This window comes from Trichosurus vulpecula, chromosome 1 (genome assembly GCF_011100635.1).
Source record: "Trichosurus vulpecula isolate mTriVul1 chromosome 1, mTriVul1.pri, whole genome shotgun sequence".
Lineage (NCBI taxonomy): Eukaryota > Metazoa > Chordata > Mammalia > Diprotodontia > Phalangeridae > Trichosurus > Trichosurus vulpecula.
The window spans coordinates 404,398,855-404,419,108 of NC_050573.1; the positions used below are offsets into that span (position 1 = coordinate 404,398,855).

General features: G+C 37.3%; 1 protein-coding gene across 2 annotated transcripts in view; it reads right to left on the minus strand.

Moving 5' to 3' along the window:
* Positions 1 to 20,254, minus strand: part of FYB1 (FYN binding protein 1) — a 207,569-nt gene that overhangs the window by 11,585 nt on the left and 175,730 nt on the right. For both annotated transcript variants that reach the window (XM_036765132.1, XM_036765128.1), the window contains 4 exons: positions 19,836 to 19,867; positions 17,407 to 17,473; positions 12,432 to 12,525; positions 10,393 to 10,555 (listed from right to left, as the gene is read on the minus strand). In XM_036765132.1, coding sequence (XP_036621027.1) covers positions 10,393 to 10,555; positions 12,432 to 12,525; positions 17,407 to 17,473; positions 19,836 to 19,867 — 356 coding nt within the window. The remainder of the gene's footprint in view (positions 1 to 10,392; positions 10,556 to 12,431; positions 12,526 to 17,406; positions 17,474 to 19,835; positions 19,868 to 20,254) is intronic.

Below are 20,254 nucleotides of genomic sequence, written 5' to 3' on the forward strand. Positions count from 1 at the left end.
CTACAGGATTTAATAACATTAGTATTTAAGCACAGACATAGCCTTTTCTATTAGAAAAGCTATTTATTGTCATTCATGATAAGGAGCTCAGCTATTTCTCCTGAACATCATGAATTATATAAAAGTAATTCTATATGATTCTCAAACACTGACAACAATCCATCCTCCAACCTGCCTGCTCAGGGTTCCAAAGAAAGTGTTTTTTTCTTCTGTATATCACTTAGCTCATCCTCAGTGTTAAATGAATGTTAACTATGATTAGTACTATTGAGAGGAGATGCTTTGGGGGATCAAGTAGAGGATACCTTACTGGTCTTTTCAGTTTCCTGAAATAATGTACTAATTCTGTGCCCATCAGCTGTAAAATCATTACCCATTGCTAATGGACAGGATCTTTCCAGGGTTATGATTTCTAATACCATAGTGCTTTTGCTTTCTGAATCCTTTTAAAAACCTAATTCAATTAAAGGTGATTCGTGATGTGTCAAAAAGAAAGTGAGTTATTCCACTATAATTTTTCATATAATCTACACTTTATAGTTCTCAGAAATAAATCTTATTTACAGTTGATAAATCCTGTCTTTGCTCCTATGTGAATATCCCCAATGGTGGATGTTAGTGTAACAGAACAACTTCTGTATTAAAGCCTTGTAAATTATGTAAAGGCCCATATGAAAGTGACTGCCACAGACGAGAGATCTAATTTTTGTCTAGAAATTTCCCCTCAGTAGGAGAGAACACACTGATATGAAACAAATGTTTTGTTGACATTTGGAAGGGCAGAACTAGCTCAGAAGTGAACTCCCACACCCATATGTGACTGTTAATTCTATCCCAAAATGTTTGTTTAGCTTTTGTGTAGCGATCACTTCTAGCTAGTGAGTGACTTGGGTGGTTGTGAGTATAAAGCTACTCTAAAAAATGATAAATTCATTGAATTGGTAAATGGTTCCTTTAAAAAAATTTCCAGTGTCCCCAAAGTAAAAAATAATCACTTGATCATGGTTTTTATTTCTTTGATGTACATTTATGACCTTGAATAAATTGCTTAATCTCCTCTCTAGGTCTGTTTCCTCATCTGTAAAATGAGGGGGTTGGATGTGTATCATCATTTCTTTCTTCTTGAAAGTTGAGATAATTTAAAGATATACATAATATGAACACACATGTAATATGTATATGTATGTGTTAACACATGTATGTGTGTATATCTGTATACATGTATGAACATATGTATACATATATATATATATATATATATATATATATATATATATATTCAGGTTTAACCTATTAAAGCTTAAAACTGTAGTAAGGTTTTGGGATCAACCTGTATGTGTCTATATGTATATAGAAATACATGTATATGTGCATGTATGAATACACACACACACACACACACATATATACATGTGTAAAAATGTGGTCAACTTCAGAAAAGAAGCATACAATTTGGGTATCTCCAGGCAACAGCTATTAAAATATACTATATTGATTTGCCTAATCAGCTGTAGACATGTCCAATTACATTTGGGCAAATCTATAAAACATATTCAACATTTCTCCACTCATCAGGGGCTGGAGACTATTTAGGTACTGCCTTATTCTAATGTTTACAAATGATTTCTTCTCAATGGCTGATAGGCAGTAGATGAACTTATTGCCTGTTCAACACTGATCAATGGAATTGTCCATATGTAAAAAGGGCATGGTTTCTTTGGAAACTACACCCTTCAATAGATATTATGGAGATTCTGCGGCGGCAGATTTCATCAGATATTAGATGACTGTTTTGATTTTGTCTTTGTATCCCTGGCACCTAGTAGGTACTTACTAAGTGCTTATTGATTAACTCTGTGTAACAACAATGCTGCTAGCAGCTGCTGTGGAGGTATAAGGCCAATAACACCAGCATATAGGAGGGCTGCTAGCACAAGTTCTTTGATCTGCTTTTCTTTTTTTTTTATTTTTTTTATTTATTTTTTTAATGCAGTTTATTTATTTAACATATTTGGTTTTCAGCATTGATTTTCACAACATTTTGAATTACAAATTTTCTCCCCATTTCTACCCTCCCCCCCACTCCAAGATGGCTTATATTCTGGTTGCCCTGTTCCCCAGTCAGCCCTCCCCTCTATCACCCCCCTCCCCTCTCATCCCCTTTTCCCTTCCTTTCTTGTAGGGCAAGATAAATTTCTACGCCCCATTGCCTGTGTATCTTATTTTTTAGTTGCATACAAAAACTTTTTTTGTTTTTGAACATCTGATTTTAAACCTTTGAGTTCCAAATTCTCTTCCCTCTTCCCTTCCCACCCACCCTCCCTAAGAAGTTGAGCAATTCAACCTAGGCCACACATGTATTATTATGTATAACCCTTCCACAATACTCATGTTGTGAAAGGCTAACTACATTTTGCTCCTTCCCAACCCATCCCGCTTTATTGAATTTTCTCCCTTGACCCTGTCCCCTTTCCAAAGTGTTTGTTTTGATTACCTCCACCCCCATCTGCCCTCCCCTGCATCATCCCCCTGCCTTTTATTATTTTTTTTTTTATCTTCCTCCCTCTTCTTTCCTGTGGGGTAAGATACCCAACTGAGTATGTATGGTATTCCCCCTCAGGCCAAATCTGATGAGAGCAAGGTTCACTCATTCCCCCCTCACCTGCCCTCTCCCCTCCTCCCATAGAACTGCTTCCTCTTGCCACCTTTATGCGAGATAATCCACCCCATTCTATCTCTCCCTATCTCCCTCTCTCAGTATGTTACTCTCTCATCCCTTAATTTCATTTTATTTCTTTTAGATATCTTCCCTTCATCTTCAACTCACCCTGTGTCTGCTCTCTCTCTTTTACATATATATATATATATAAAAACCCATATATACATATATATATACATATACATACACATACATACATATACACATAGATATATACATAACAACACATTCACTTATATATATACATAAACATATATATACATATATATATGTGTATATATATATATATATATGTATATATATATATACACATACATGCATATTCCCTTCAACTACCCTAATACTGAGGTCTCATGAATCATACTCATCATCTTTCCATGTAGGAATGTAAACAAAACAGTTCAACTTTAGTAAGTCCCTTGCAATTTCCGTTTCTTGATTACCTTTTCATGCTTCTCTTGATTCCTGTGTTTGAAAGTCAAATTTTCTATTCAGTTCTGGTCTTTTCACTGAGAAAGCTTGAAAGTCCTCTATTTTATTGAAACTCCATATTTTGCCTTGGAACATGATACTCAGTTTTGCTGGGTAGGTGATTCTAGGTTTTAATCCTAGCTCCATTGACCTCCGGAATATCGCATTCCAAGCCCTTCGATCTCTTAATGTAGACGCTGCCAGATCTTGGGTTATTCTGATTGGGTTTCCACAATACTCAAATTGTTTCTTTCTGGCTGCTTGCAGTATTTTCTCCTTGATCTGGGAGCTCTGGAATTTGGCAACAATATTCCTAGGAGATTTCTTTTTGGGATCTATTTGAGGAGGCGATCGATGGATTCTTTCAATTTCTATTTTGCCCTGTGGCTCTAGAATATCAGGGCAGTTCTCCTTGATAATTTCCTGAAAGATGGTATCTAGGTTCTTTTTTTGATCATGGCTTTCAGGTAGTCCAATAATTTTTAAATTATCTCTCCTGGATCTATTTTCCAGGTCAGTGGTTTTTCCAAGGAGATATTTCACATTGTCTTCCATTTTTTCATTCCTCTGGTTCTGTTTTATAATATCCTGATTTCTCATAAAGTCACTAGCTTCCACTTGCTCCAATCTAATTTTTAAAGTAGTATTTTCTTCAGTGGTCTTTGGACCTCCTTTTCCATTTGGCTAATTCTGCCTTTCAAGGCATTCTTCTCCTCATTGGCTTTTTGGAGCTCTTTTGCCATTTGAGTTAGTCTGTTTTTTAAGGTGTTGTTTTCTTCAGTGTATTTTTCAGTATTTTTTTGGGTCTCCTTTAGCAAGTCATTGACTTGTTTTTCATGGTTTTCTCGCATCCTTCTCATTTCTCTTCCCAATTTTTCCTCTACTTCTCTAACTTGCTTTTCCAAATCCTTTTTGAGTTCTTCTATGGCCTGGGGCCAGTTCATGTTTTTCTTGGAGGCTTTGGTTGTAGGCTCTATGACTTTGTTGTCTTCTTTAGGCTGTATGTTTTGGTCTTCTTTGTCACCAAAGAAAGAATCCAAAGTCTGAGACTGAATCTGGGCGCGTTTTCGCTGCCTGGCCATATTCCCAACCAACTAACTTGACCCTTGAGTTTTTCAGTGGGGTATGACTGCTTGTAGACTAACGAGTTCTATGTTCTACATTTGGGGGGGAGGTGCCAGCTCTGTCAGAGCCGCACTCCTCCTTCCCCAAGGACCCCCAGTCTAGGCTGGGCTTAGATCTTCAGCAGGCTGTTGCGCTCCTGCTCTGATCCGCCACTTAATTCCTCCCACCAGGTGGGCCTGGAGCCGGAAGTAACAACAGCTGTAGCTGCCCCACCTCCGCTGCCCCCGGGGCTGGAAGCCGAACCTCGAACTCCTTCCACTCCTGCAGCTTTTCCCACTAACCTTCTCCGCAGTCTTTGGTGTTTGTGGGTCGAGGGGTCTGGTAACTGCCGCAGCTCACATATTCAGGGTGCTAGGGCCCCCTGCGCCCGGCTTCTGGTCTGGATCGTCCACGCCGCTCAGGCTGGGCTCTGCTCCACTCCGTTCCCAGCTCCCAGCTCCGTGTGGAATAGACCTCACCCAGAGACCGTCCAGGCTGTCCTGGGCTGGAGCCCTGCTTCCCTCTGCTGTTCTGTGGGTTCTGCCGTTCTAGAATTGGTTCAGAGCCATTTTTATAGGTTTTTGGAGGGACTCGGGTACGGAGCTCACTCTAGTCCGTGCTTACCAGCCGCCATCTTGGCTCCGCCCCCCTTGATCTGCTTTTCTAAGGAAAGCAACTTTAAGGGGTTTACAATCTCATTTTAATTAAACATACATATATCATTTACTTTGTTCAGGGGAAAAAGTTCAGCACCCTGAACTTCAGAGAAAATACAAACAGAAATTACAAGCAGAAATTATACAAACAGGGCAAATAAATACAAATCAACAGACAGGGCTTCTAGTTGTCTGACCAAGACATTACATACATAGTTACCAGAGAGAGAAGTACCAACATCTGGATTTTTTAAAGGGGAGGGGGCTCCTTAACGGTTATCCAGAGTCATCCAGCCAAGTCACAGGAACACACTTTCAAAGAGTGAGCTCCCAAGCAAAACCTCTCCTCCTGCAGTTCTGAGAGTTCTAGCTTAACAGCTACCCTCAGGGTATACATACCCTTTTTCAGGGCCCCAGGGCTTCACACCTCTCATAACCTAATTAGCAAAAGGTTGTGGGCCTTCCTACAAACAAAGGCAAGACTCACTCAAAGGTACTTGATTGCCTTAGTGTTGAGAAGCACTCCAAAAGAAAAAAGAACAAAGTCTTACTTTGCTTGACCTTACACTCCAGGGCCAAGGAAATACTACCCTCTAAGGGATGAATAGTAATCTGAACTCTTGAGACAACACTAGAAACTTTTGGATTTGATGGAAAATTTATTTTAGAGAGATTGTAATACTAAAGGCATGATCGAACAATGGACCAAATTTCATCTTTAACCCCAAGAGAAGAATAGGATGGGATTAAAATGGGAAGGTACAACTCGCTGTTACCCAAGCATGCTTGACCAATTGCCTAGGTTTTATACATGGCTCTAAAAGATTCCATGTGTTACACAGTAGGCCTGAAATAATAATTTCTAAAACAACCCATCATGATGGTAGGCTATAACTGGAAATTAGATCAGGTTGAGATTATAGGGTTAATTCATATATCTCAAGAAAGGCATGTTCTGCCCCATTTATGAGGGATAGGGCATTTCCCTTTTTATAAAATGTTATGGATTCCATAGCCTGATGAGAAAAGTACAGGGCATTGGGGGTCTACAGAAAGGATATAAATGAAGGCAGCATGATAATGAAAAGAACAGATTTGAATTAGAAGACCCAAATCAAAGTCTCAGGCTTGCCACTTACTTGGCATGTAGCTTTGGGGAAATTATTTAATTTAGCTGGTCTTCAGTTGTTGCTTGTGTAAAACAGAAAGAATACCTACTGTGAGGTAAATATAGCCTTACAGTATTATTGTGAGGGCTAAGTGAGTAACATATGTTGTGGTTGAGTTGTTTTTCCGTCATGTCTGACTCTTCATGACCCCATTTGGGGTTTTCTTGGCAGAGATACTGGAGTGGTTTGCCATTTCCTTCTCCAGCTCGTTTTATAAATGAGGAACTGAGGTAAACAGGGTTAAGTGACTTATCCAGGATCCCACAGCTAGTGAGTTTCTGAAGTTGGATTTGAGCTGATGGAGAGGAGTCTTCCTGACTCCAGGCCCAGTGCTTTATCCACTGCACCACCTCACTGCCTCGAATAACATGTATACGAGTGCTTTGTAAACTTTTAAAAAACACTCTGCAGTTTTAAGTGTAAGTGGTTGTATCTCCCAGAAGTCTGCATTGAGTTCTACAGTGTGAAGAAGCTAGAAATCCTCATGAAATTAGATGTTAAAAGCACTTATCACATGATGTTTGGTGATGTTGCCATACTGTAGACCCTCACCCAGGCCTCTGGGAATGTAGTTCCCAGAAAGAACACTTCCTTTTCACATAATATTATTAATATTAACTATTGGCAACATTAGAAATAATATCAATAAGATACATGAATTAAAGTATTCCTAAGTAATCCATTATAATAGTGGTAGTGGAAAGTAATATAGTTCGTTAAGGTTTGCAAAACACTTTAACTACAACACCTCATTTGATCCTTACAACAGCTCAAAGAAGTAGGTGCTATTATCATAGGATCATATTATCATATCATATTATATAGGAGAAAAAACTAGGGCTTAGAAGTTAAATGACTTACCTAGGGCCACCCAGCTAGTGTAGTAGTAAATGTCAGAGGCAGAATTTGAATCTAGGTCTACCTTTCTTTAAGTTCATCAATCTATTTATTATGCTTGGTCACTTATGGGACTTAATTGAAATCTTGCTTGTTGAAGCACAAAGTACTTTCATAGACTTTTCCTCAAAACTACTTTGGGGAGGTGGGGTACAGTATCTGTGGCTAGGGAGGTGATTGGCCTGTTATATCCTGCTTCGAATAGATTGCAGCAATCAATCACACAATCAGAGGATCATAAATGTGAAGCTCAAAGGGATCTTAGATGCCATCTTATCTTATACATGAGGAAGCTGAGGCACAATGAGGTTAAGTGACTTTGCCAAAGTCATACAGATAGTAAGCATCAGAGGAGAGGATTTGAATCCCTGTCTGATAAATGTCATCATTGACTTCATTATATGTAGATGACTGCTCAGGCATAGTAGTATAAGCTGATTTGCTTAAATCAATATACCATCATATTGACAAACCCAGAATAAAATTGTTCTTTTTTTCTAACATTTGACTTTTAGTTCTTAAAATACTTTTTATACAATGTCAATATAACAAGTTAATTTGGTTAAAAAATTATTGAACCACTTGTTTTGTTTGGTTTAGACTCATCAAGTAACTAATTTAACTTCTTGCTTTTCAAACAGTTCTGTTGGTATTTTGTAGATATAATCCCAGTCTCCAACTCTGTCCACTAGATGCCTCCCATCCTTGGTTGTAGAGATGACCAGGAAACAACTCACTAAACATCCCAATTCAAATGTGTCCATGCATCAGTGAGGAAGGGATATGGGCAGATTTTATAAACCTAAATATCTGTAATAACTTTGGATATTCTGGGATCATCCCCATGACTCTGTCATATCAGAGGCAGCTTGGCATAGTAGATGGAAAGTTGACTTTGGTGTCAGGAAGACATAAATACAAGTCCTGCTTTTGATACACACCGACTATCTGACCCCAGCCAATTCATTTAACCTGTCAGTGCTCCAAAGAGCTCTTTAAGACTACCAGTTGTAGAAAACTTTCAGATTTGCATTGGTATAAGGATTTCCTCCCTCATCAGGAGTTCCTTACATCAGTGAAATCTCAGGTACAGACCAAATGCCCATTTGCAACTCAAGCATAATCTTTGCCTCTTGTGACTTGCCTTTTCATTCATTATCAACACTCACCTGGTTTTTACTGTGGGCAGCTTTGTATTGCTTTTCTTGTGTGTCTATATGTTCTGCTGTGTATCTATTTCTCAACCCCTCCCCTCAAGACTAGTACAGTGCCAGGTGTGTAATAAATGCTCAAGAGATACCCTTCCAATTCATTATTGTCTAAATCAGGGCTGTCCAAATTATGTGGCCTGCCTACAAGCATAGAAATTTACATAAATGTTTTAGGAAACAAAGCTGAGCTATCGCAGAGCTCTCACTAAAATGGCAAATCAAAATATATTACCTATTGTTTCAATAAAAACCTAAGGTTGGGTAGCCCTGGAAAAATCACCCCCATTTAGTGCTTTAGCATTTGCTATTGGGAATAGAAGTCCTTTACCAGCTTGGTATGACTATCAGTTATGGTTACTCAGCACAACTATAGAATTAAGTCTTCTTACCTTGCCACTGCCATGTTCTTATGGTTCTGATTTCTCTTCATAAAGATCCCCATTTTGCCACTAATTGATTTTAGGTTACAATATTCTGAAACACCATTTTGGAATATGTTTGTGAATATGACTGGTTAGATAGAAACAACAACTGAACTACATTTCCATTTAGTGTCAGGTCTCAAAGGTTTTGAACAATATGCTTTTCTAAGGAATATATATATATATATATATATATATATATATACACATACATACACACACGTATATATATGTATATGTATATGGCTAGATACTGAGCACAAAAACGTAGTGTGGTTACCAGAGCTCTTGAGGTGATAATTGAATTTTTAATGAAAGGAAGAAGGCAAATTGAATGGAGAAGATTGGGGAGATATTCCAAGAGTAAGATCCAGAGAGGAAATAAGGTACAGAGGTGAGAGTAGCAGAAAATAGGTGAAGAGGAAACTTGACTGGCTGAAATATATAAAACACAATAATACAAAACACATGAGAAAAGTAAATATGTTTTATGATGGTATTCTCTTGGTAATTTGCTGGTATACATGTAAAAAGCCTTGAAATTTTCCTTGAGAAACTGTTCACTTGGCTGCCACTTTATGATAATACATAGATAAGATCCTTTTCTCCATGTTTCTAAAAACCAATGGACTGGGAATAGTTGTTTTCAGAATCTGAATTATAGGTTGATGGGTCTATTCCCCCAGGTTTCTGTGATGGGAAATGCATCCATAACAATCTTAGGGGAAAGAGGAACAAGAGAAATGCTACTGAGAGAAGGAGCCAACCAAAGCTTTTTGTTCCCTTTTCCTACGTATTACTGCATCTCATTATTTCAATTCTCATCCCTGAGTTACTTTTCTTTTTTAATTAAAAATGCAACTGAGAACCCACCATGATTCTTTTGATTAATATTCTGGGTGGCAAACTCCCAGTCTTGTAGAATCACAGTTTCAGTCTGGGAAGGCACCTCAGAGGTCTTGCACCATCTATACCTATATAATGGTCTGTCATCCTTGCTTAGCTCCAGAGTCCTTTCTCTTCCCAAATCCCTCATTGCCTATGCTCCACCAGCCCTTACTGTACACTCCCAAGGGGCGTCCTCTTTGGAGGGCATGCATTCATGTCCCAGAGAAGACTGTGTGGGCAACACAGCTTTGAACTACCCTTCTCCTTTGGCTCTCAATAAAACAAACAAAACAAGCTTTATACGGTTTTGGAAAAAAAAAGCTCATTTGCAAACTGTAAAAAAGGAGATTAAAAATAAAATAAAATCTTCAAAAAAAGGAGATTAAAAACTCCTAAAGGGCAAAGACTCTTATTTATATGAATTTAATATTTATAACTGTGGTCACTCAAATATTAAATCAAAGCAAATACAATTGCAAAATAGTAAATTGGAATTACAGACACGAAGCAATATATAAAAAATTCAAAACCAGGGCAGAACAAAAGGTATTCAGCATTTCAGAATAAAATTTATCATTGTACCTATACATATAGTATACACTAGGCTTGGATCATAAGATTCCAAGTGGAAGAGAACTTGGAGATTGTCTACAACAATTCTCTTACTCTATAGATACTTAGAGAGAAAGTTGAATCTAAGCCTGTTAATTTTTGTGAAAAAATTCTACTTTCTAGTATATACCCTAAATTAAAAAAAAACAACATTGTACTATCCAAATAATGCACAATTTTGTCATTTGATCTTAGATGATACTAGGATATGATATATAGTGCAAAGCATGTGCAATGACTTACATTTCCCTTCTTCATTCCTGCACAGCACTTTTGTATCATCTGTGCTTTGTATGACTTCAAGAGATTCTCCAGGCTTCAACTGTAAATCTCTGGCTCCCCATTTTTTAGAAGTTAAGGCAGGCACCACTTGAGTTGTATAGAGGACTCTAATTTCACCATCAAACTGAAAACAAAAGAGATATTATTTTTATTTTCCCTAAATGTGCTGTTAAAACAGGAATTTTCCATGTTTATATTCAATTTGATCCAACAATTTAGCAAGCACTAATTAAATGTCTGCCATATTCAAAGTCACATGCTGGGCACTGGGGCCACAAAAACAACAATGAAAAACAGTCCCTTACATTCAAGAAGGTTATATTCTACTGGTAGATGTGACATCCAAACAGATAATCACACTCAAATCATTTAAACAATGATAGACAAATTGGCACCTGAATGACAAATTGAGTGACAAAATGACAAAAATAGTGAGTTTGTCAGGAGTATAGAGTGCGTGAAGGAGAGTATTGTGAAATGAGGCAAAATGCAGCCTAGTGATATCTGGTGAAAGGTTTTAAGTGCTGAATTGAGCAGTTCGCATTTTATCCTAGAAGCACTAGGGAGCCAATGAAGATTCTCAAGCAATGAAGGGATATGGTCAGGGACATTATTTTGGTAATAGTGGAGAGGATGGATTGGAGAAGAGAAAGACTACATTATGAAGTCCAATTGGAGGCCATTGCAATAGTCCAAGCAGCAGTGATAAAGATGTGAATTAAGGTGGACCCTGTGTGAATGGAGAGGAGATGGATGCAAGAGATGTTGTGGAGGTAGAATCATCAAGACTTGGCAACTTAACAATATATGCAAATAACATCTAGATTGTAAACCTGGGTGACTGAAAGATAAAGCTTCCTCTGGCCAATGATTAATAGGGAGATTAAGAGGTGAGATAAGTTCTGAGCAAAACATGAATTCTGTGTTAAACACTTTGTGTTTGAGTTGTTTATGAAAAATCCAGGTAGAGCTGTCTAGCACAGTTGGTGATGTTGGACTAGAACTCAAGAGATAGAAGGCTTCTGTGTGGGTATTTCCATGTATATTATATACATATAATGTGTCATGTTACATACATATCTATATAGAGATGATAATTGAAATAATAGGAGCTGATGAGAACATCATAATGGTGGTGTTGAGAGTAGATGAAGAATCCAGTATTGATGCTTGGGGATCTCTGGGATAAGAGAGTAAGACATGGATGATGAGCCAGCAAAAGTGTTCTAAGAAGGAAAAGCCATATAGATAGGAGAAGAATCAGGAGACGTTAGGGTCATGATTTTTTATTTGCGTAATCAGACTTCTATACATTATTGAATTGAAAAGAATAGGGTTATCAACATGTCTCATTTATGGAAAAGGCAAATGAGAACCCAACCAGAAATTATTTTTGACTATAGGAGTCCAAAATAGGGGATTTAACATCTTGATTCATCATTTTTGTTGTATAAAATGACTATTTGGCCCTTAACTATAATAGGATGAGAATAAGTGCACAAGTTTTTCATTTATTAAATGCTTTCAGGCAGTATAAAATTGTCTGCAGTAAGCTAAATCACAAAATTTGGGTAACAGATTATAAACTCTTTGTGCACAGGGACTGTCATTTATACCACATTCCTATAACCACCATAGTATCTTGCACATTTGAGATGTTTATCGAATGCTTGATGAGTTTGAAATGTTTTTTTTTAAGCCTAAAGTGCTGATATTTAAAAATTATCTCTTTGCTAAGTAAGGGGATAAAACAATAGGATTGTTGACTGGACAATATTACCATGATCTTGAAGGTTTTTAAAAGGCTGCATTCTTAAAAATGTGATTTTGGGTAATTACCATCCACAAAATAAATAAAAGACATCCAAGAAACCCAGTAAATCAGTATCATTACTATTTTTAATTGGTATTGTGAGAAATTGGTAAATTCATTTGTATTTTGAAATATGCACCAATTTTTACTGGCTTTTTGAAATTCTGATCAGATTTGATTGACTTACTTTGAATTTTTTCTTGAATTCCTTTTCTTCTTTTTCTTGCTTTTTCAGCTTCTTTGGGTCTTCTGATTTGCTTTTACCAAAGTTCACTCCTAGACTATAATACCAGAATTATAGACAGAAGAGTAATACTTTCCATCAAAGCTTGAAATGACTTTCATAATAAAAATATGTACAACAGAAAGACATTGTCACTGGTAGCACTACAGTTTTAAAGTTTGCTTCAATTATCCATTTTCTTGAGGAATCAAATATATTTAGCGTAACACATTATACCACAGGAGGGCTTGCTGAAGAAAACATAGAATCATTGAATGTTATACCTCAAAGGGACCTTAGGCATCATTTAGTTCAAATTCACTCATTTTAGACATGGAAAAACTGAGCCCTAAAATTTAAGTGATTTGCCTGAGCTCATGAAGAAGTTTTAACTAAATTCCCTTCTCCTTGCCAAGCCAGCAGTTTTTTTTTATCATTTTAATTATATACATATATATGTATGTATACACACACACACACACACACACACACATACACTATTGTCTAGATGCTACTTTCTTCATAATGATCTAAAATTTGGGAAGCAGTGATGGGTAACCTAAATCTATAATAATGAAGGTAGACTCTTAAGGAAGAAAAAGAATGCCTGCAAAGCTATTGGAATTGGCTAAGAGTTATTCTTTTTTCCAATTGTCCTACATTCCTTTCCTTTTCTTTTTGCCACATGCTTTTCTATGTTTGTATCTTTTTTTTTTTGATGGAAGACTTGTCAGCAGTGTTTTGATCAGGTAATGGATTTATTGAGAAGTGACCGCACTGGGGGTGAGGGGCATGGCACTCGCCAGAGAACGTCTTTCATATACTCTACCTTAACTATGCTGAAGTAGTTAAAGGGAAAAGAGATGGATGTAGGGCTAAATATGGAGGCTGAGGAAGAAATTTAAATTTCTGCAAGCCCTCTTACCATCAAGCTCCTTATGAACCACTAAACATGAATTTTTTAAGTGTACAGCATTAAGTTTCTCTTTATTTGCATAACAAATTCTCATTAAAAACAATTTAGTTCAAATATTCCTGATGCTTCACTTTGAACCTTGCATTCACTTTTGAATTTTGTTATGCTCTGAAAGGAGGGTCAGCAAACTCTTTCTCTAGTTCTCATTCGTTAGTGTCTCTTGCCTGCTTCATGGGATTGTTTTAGAAGCCAATGGAAACTCTTGCTCAAATTAGCTTTGTGAATGTATTTGAAATATTTTTTAGATGTGAGAGAATGCTAGAAAAGATCGAGAGTTTTGTGCTTCAATATTTGATATATCCACGGCCTCTCCACAAGTGCTGATTGCATCCCATCCATCTCTTGTCATTTTATGTGACTCTTTTCCATATTATTCTTCTATAACTCCTCCATAAGATACCTACCCAACATGTGGAGAACTTCGCATGTCTCTTTGAATATTATGTGGGTACCAGTGTGACACATAGGCAGTTTATCTGTTATCTTTTCCTCTAACTATATAAACATGGTCTAATGGGAAAGAATCTGAATCAGGGGACCTCAGTTCAGATATCACCTATGATGTTTGCTACCTGAGGCAAGTCACTTAGCCTCCCTGATCCTCAGCTTCCTTATATGTAAAACAAAGGGTCTAAATTTGGCTTCTGAGGTCCTTTCTAGTTCTATGAACAGTTAATTTCCTTTTCTAGTCAAGCTGTTAAACATTTTTATAAATTCAGAAATTAAGCAATGCTTAAAGATAGGAAGATGGGATATTTCTGATAAGGTTTTAAAAACTGGAATCTGGCTCTTTGGCCTGGAGAAACAAACTCCAGAGGGTTTTGTAGGGCTATTATGGAGGACATAACTTGTCTGGACCTCAGTGTCCGCATCTGTAAAATGAGAAGGTTAGAAAAGATGGTCTCTGAGGTCCTAAGTTTAGAGCTACAGGGCTAGGATCCTATGAGCATTAAAAGTGGTGATGAACTGTTTCTTATTAAGTCTACAGGACATAGCATGAGGTAAGAGGCCAAAGAAGTGTCAGTAGAAACTGAATTAGAAATAAGGACTGACTTCATGATGGTGAGGATTACTTTAAAATTTCTATTAATTATTTTATTTTTGTCTTCAACATTTATTTAAACATTTTTCAGTTTAATGGTGAGGTTATTAAACACTGGACCGGGTACTGGTGGAGGTTATGGAAACTCTTTCTTGGTCTAATTATAGACTCAAAAATATTCTCTTAGAGATATTTATCTTTAGGGGAACTTTTTCTGTGCATGAGAGACTGAATATTTTTTTCCTTTAGGCTCTGATACCATCAGGTTTTCTATCTCATTTGCCATGAGCCATGTAGCAGTGTTCATAAAACCCCAAAGAAAAAGCTTGCAGTTATTGTTTTTTACCAGTTCACAGAATCAAATTGACCATATTCTGTTTGCATTTTTTCCTCCAGCAGATACTTTAAATATTCTTATTTCTAGTATAAATCCTTTGCTATTCATTTTCTTTAAGAGAGCAAAGACTTTTCTGTTTCAAGGGAACTGAGTGCTTGTCAATAAAGCTAAATCTTTTCTATTTTATAATCACAACATGATTGGCACAGATGGTGCCACGGACAGACTGCTGGCCTTGGTGTTGGCAAGACCTGGGGTTAAGTTCTACTCCGGACACACACTGGCTGTGTAAGCCTAGGCAATTCACTTAACCTCTTAGTGTACCCAGATAACTCTCCAAGACCATCAGTTGCTGAGCAGCTAGCTGCTTTTCTGGGTTGGTACAAGGGGTTTCCATATTGAGAAATCCCTGTACTGACGACCTCATAGGTTTAGACCTAGGTCTAGACCAAAATCACAACATAAACCAATTTTCATATAATTAAAGCATATAAATTAAACTGTAATAATACTTGATGAATTGAAGACCTTTGACATTCATTGGTTAATGTGATCCTGGTTATATCAGTGACATGCAATGAAAGTTTGGAGGAGTGTACGTTCCTCTGTATTTTTCGTCCTAGTACTGAAAAGATCATAGCTCTGTAGATCAAGAACTTCAGTAAAGATGATGTCTGTTCTTGGGGGCTTACAGGTATCCTTGGATTTTGAAGTCTCTCGGACAGGCCACAAAGTTCGCCTGTACCTGAAAGACTTTTAATTACTCTTTAGTCACCTTAAGGTGAGGTATTTACAGGGGTACGCTAGAGGCAGCTCACCCATACAGGCCTGAGAGCTGATTGTTAAATTTTTAGTGTTAGTGTGACCATTTGCACCTTGAAAGTCAGAAAGCAATACAAATCAGGGCTTGATTTATTGTTTTGTTGGTTATCTAAACTTAATAAAGTGATGGAGAAAATGTTAATATAAGTGTTAACACTGTGATGGACACATTTTTACTCCCTAAGGACTAGGCTATTAAACATTTAGCAGCACACAACTAAGTATTTGTTTCTGACTTGACTGAATATTAGTCATTTATATGACTCCCATCTGTTTGCTTGAAAAAAATAGTAGTATAGAAGAAGCGGAAATAATGGGGATCAAAGCTATACAAGAATTTTTAATATGAGAAACAAAATGAACGTTTTCCATTTGCAATTAGATGGCACTACACCTTCAGGTCTTAATTCCCCAATTAATCTCTTCTGGAACTTGGGCTGGCCAGAATGACATAGCAGCAGTTAAAACAAAACAAAAGAAAACTTGGCCTTGAGCTAAGCTTCCATCTTCTTTGCAGCTGAATAATTCTTGGCAAAGGAGTGAGAATGTCATAAAGAATTTTCAGGATTATCATGGAATCTTGAAAATATTTCATGTGCAAACAGATTATATTTTTCTGGCTGAGTGCTAACTGGCTCAGTTTCTCCAATGCTGGATTAATTTCTATGCGATAAATGGACACTGTATTACAATGGGCTTTTCCTACATATATTACACACACACACACACACACACACACACACACACACACACACACACACGTTATGTAAAGTGGTAAAATTAGAGTATTTGATTTCACCTTCATTGGAAATCTTATTCCAATAGCTATTATTATTTTTCTTGGATTCTAGCCTAAAATTTCCCTCATTAATTTCCTATTCTGCAAGAATGATTTTATAGCAACACACACTTTACTTTTTTGTGAATAATGGACATGACTGAGTAAGAGACTATTGGGGGCCCCATTGCTTTAACAAGACAGAGGTGGGGGGAGGGAGGGAGGAAGGAAAGAAGGAAGAAAGGAAGGAAGGAAGGAAGGAAAGAAAGAATAATCTGCTTGTGGAGTATGGTGGTAGTTTGAACACGCTGACTGAATGCTGAGTTGAAAGTTGCAGAACGATTAGAGAGTGGAACAAAATGAAGGTGAGAGAGAGAGAGAGAGAGAGATGACTAGGACACGTCAGCCCCAGCAAATGTAATGATAGGTAGGTTGAATTAAGGCAGGAGGACAGATAGGACTATTCAGGAGCTAGGGAGATAAATGGCAAGGTGACAAGAGGCAGCAGAACAAGAAGGAAGCCAAAGGGAGAATCTAGCAAGGGCAGGAACACAGTAAGTAAAATAGGGAATAAGAACATAGCTGATACAGGTAGGTGAAAGGAATAAATCTAGTATCTGTGGTGTCCTCTTCTTGTACAGGGTGTCCCAAAAGTCTCAGTGCAGCATGACGCTTTAATAGCTTTGAATTAATTTTTACACAATAAATGGGTAATCTAGTACAATGGGCCTCTTCTACATATGTTATCTAGAGCTGCATAAAGCAGTGAAATTAAAATATTGATTTCACTTCCATTGGAAATCTTACTCCAATGACTATTGCTATTTTCTTCAATTTTTTCTTAGATTCTAGCCTAATTTTTTCCCTTATTAATTTAATTAAGTAAGCTTCAATAGCTTAAAACCACACTAAGACTTTTTGGGATATCCTGTATTTTTTGAATTCCATTGGCAATAGAACTAGAAAACTTGTTACTTCTCTTACCTGACTTCTACAGGTGGAGGAGGGAAGTCAGATGCATCCACATCATCATAGACTTCATCTCCTACATCTAACAAAGCATGAAGTAGAGGAGAGATGGAGCAGAAAAAAAGATTAATTTTGATTTTGAAATAGAGATTTGATGCTCACTTGGTATCATTTTGAAAGAAGCGGATCAGAAGGCAACTTGTGATATTTTTCTTAAGTTGGTTCTGGTCTTTGCAATTACTTGTAGTAAAAAAAAAAATCAGCATACAGGTTGATGTCCTTTTCATGACCCCATTTGGGGTTTTCTTGGCAAAGATGCTGGAGTGGTTTGCCGTTGCCTTCTCCAGTTCATTTTACAGATGAGGAAACTGAAGCAAACAGGGTTAAGTGACTTGCCCAGGGTCATGCAGCTAGTGTCTGAGGTAGGATTTGAACTCATGAAGATGAGCCTTATGGATTCCAAGTCCAGTGCTCTAACCATTGTGCCACCTAGCAGCCCATTTTTTCTCTTCAGGTTTGAGGCTGCTCATACGCTGAATTTTTTTCTTTCTACAATTAACCTCAAAGACCATCCATGCAGATGAGTAGGGATTGTCATCTAAATCCACAAAATCACAGATCGTTGAATTATTTTAACCCTATGGTTTTTAAAGCCCATTTCAGGTGCCACTTCTATGGTGTGGTACTTTGCATGAGAGGCCCTTCCTAACCCTCCCACCTTGGAATGGTTAGTGCTGTCTCCTCTTTGAAATTACTTTTCATCATTTAGTATATACTTTGAATTTCATTTTCTTTATATGTTTTGCATACTTATGAGAATGTATGTGCCTTCAATTAACACCTTTTATTTTTCTCTTGGTTATCACCGCACCTTGTACAGAGGGAACTTAATAAATGTTGAATTATCCTTGGGGTGTGGAAGGCTGAAAAATCCTTTGAGAATATTTCAAGCAACGATTTGCTTAACCACTTCCACTATATTCTTTATATTTTTAATCTTTTTGGTTTTGGACATATTTTCACTTAGATCACCACAGCAGTTATATTTGATACCTGTAGCTTAATTCAGTCAGTGGTTTCTGGGCTGCTGAGACTTTTGAGCATCTCTGAAAATTATAGACTCAAATACAATGATTGATTCACTCCCTTGTTCTTATAGTTCTGATTTAGATTATCATATTAGGAAAATAAATGCCATACTATTTTGTATTTGGTTTGATATTCTAAACAATGCACCTTTTTCTAGTTAGATTCTAGAAGTCCTTGCATAATTGAATGTGACTGTATTTCTTAGAGAAACTGATTTTTAATCACAAGGGGCTCTGCCTAGGTGGGGAAAAAAACAAGAATGCTAGAAGTTATGCTAATTCTCTCCCATCTCACCTTCTCCCTGGGCTAGTCCCGAGAACTCCCTTTGCCTTTCCTCTCCTCCATCTCCCTGGAGCTGCTTGGGTGTTAACAGGGTTTGGATGAGATGGGTATCAACAGCTTTATGTTTTCCCATGAGGCAGAGGACCACCAGGCCTTATCATGTGCCTTGCCTCTATATCCTGAAGTCCTGGCACTGACCTCCTGGTATAACCCAAGGACTTCTGGGCCTTGACATCCTCCTGCTCATTGAATCTTCAGGACTTGTAGACCTCTCCATCTGTTCTGCAGCTGGAATTTCTTTTGTATATTATCTCTTTCAATTCGGATGTGAGCTCCTTAAAAGCTGAGACTGTCTAGCTTTTCCTATTTTTATTCACAGTACTTAGCACGGTCCTTGGCATATAATAAGTCCTTAAAAATGCTTTTACAAGGCTCATGATGGAAAATGCCATCCACATCCAGAGAAAGAATTACAGAGTCTGAGTGCAGATCTAAGCATACTATTTGTTCTCTCTCTTGTTTGTTTTGTTTGGTTTCTTCTTTCTCATGGTTCTTTCCATTGGTTAGAATTCTTCTTTGCAACATGACTAATGTGGAAATATGCTTAATGTGAATGTATATATACAGCCTATATCAGATTGCATGCCGTCTTGAGGAGGTGGAAGAAGGAGAGAACTGGAGATTTGGAATTCAAAAACTTGTGGAACTGAATATTGTAAACTAAAAATAAATAAATAAAATTTCTAAAAAATGCTTTTTCATTCATTCATTTATCTACCCATCCAACTATTCATTTATTCACTTAAAGTAGGACATTTTACAACACATTCATGAGCATAGACCAAAGATCACAGTTTCAGAACTGGGGAGTATCTCTGAGATTTATCTAGTCCAACTGACTTAATTAGCTGGTGCAGAAACTAGCCCAAGGAGGATAAAAGGCACTTGGCTTAAAGGTCAAACAGTGTGTCCTGGCAGAGTCAGGATTAGGATCCAAGTTTACTCCTCTCAGTTCAGAGCTGTCCCTACTACATCATGAAACAAGAAACAAGATGCATATCATCTCTACTTACCCAATCCAAGCTGCTTTGGGGGAGAAGGGAAACTAGAAAAAAATAAAAGTAGTTACAATCATATTACCATGTGAGTTCAGATATTTTCTTATTATTTAGAATAGATGTGAATAGGTGATAGCCAAGAGGTTTCAGTAATTAATTCATTGATTGCCATTCCCCTCTCATCTTCCATTTCCCCAATGAGACCCAGCCTTTACCATGAAACTTGGGTTTCATTTGGAAACCTGCATTGGACCAAGATAAATAAGACATTATCAAGATCATGTTTAGATGACTGACCAAATCAGTTGAGTAAAAATAAATAAATCTGGTTCACAGAAAGTGAGTAGTTCTCCCAGCTAAACTGCTTAGCCACTTGGATGGCTATGGCAAATTGAGTTCACTAAATCTGTTGGCCCAATTCCAATTTGACCACC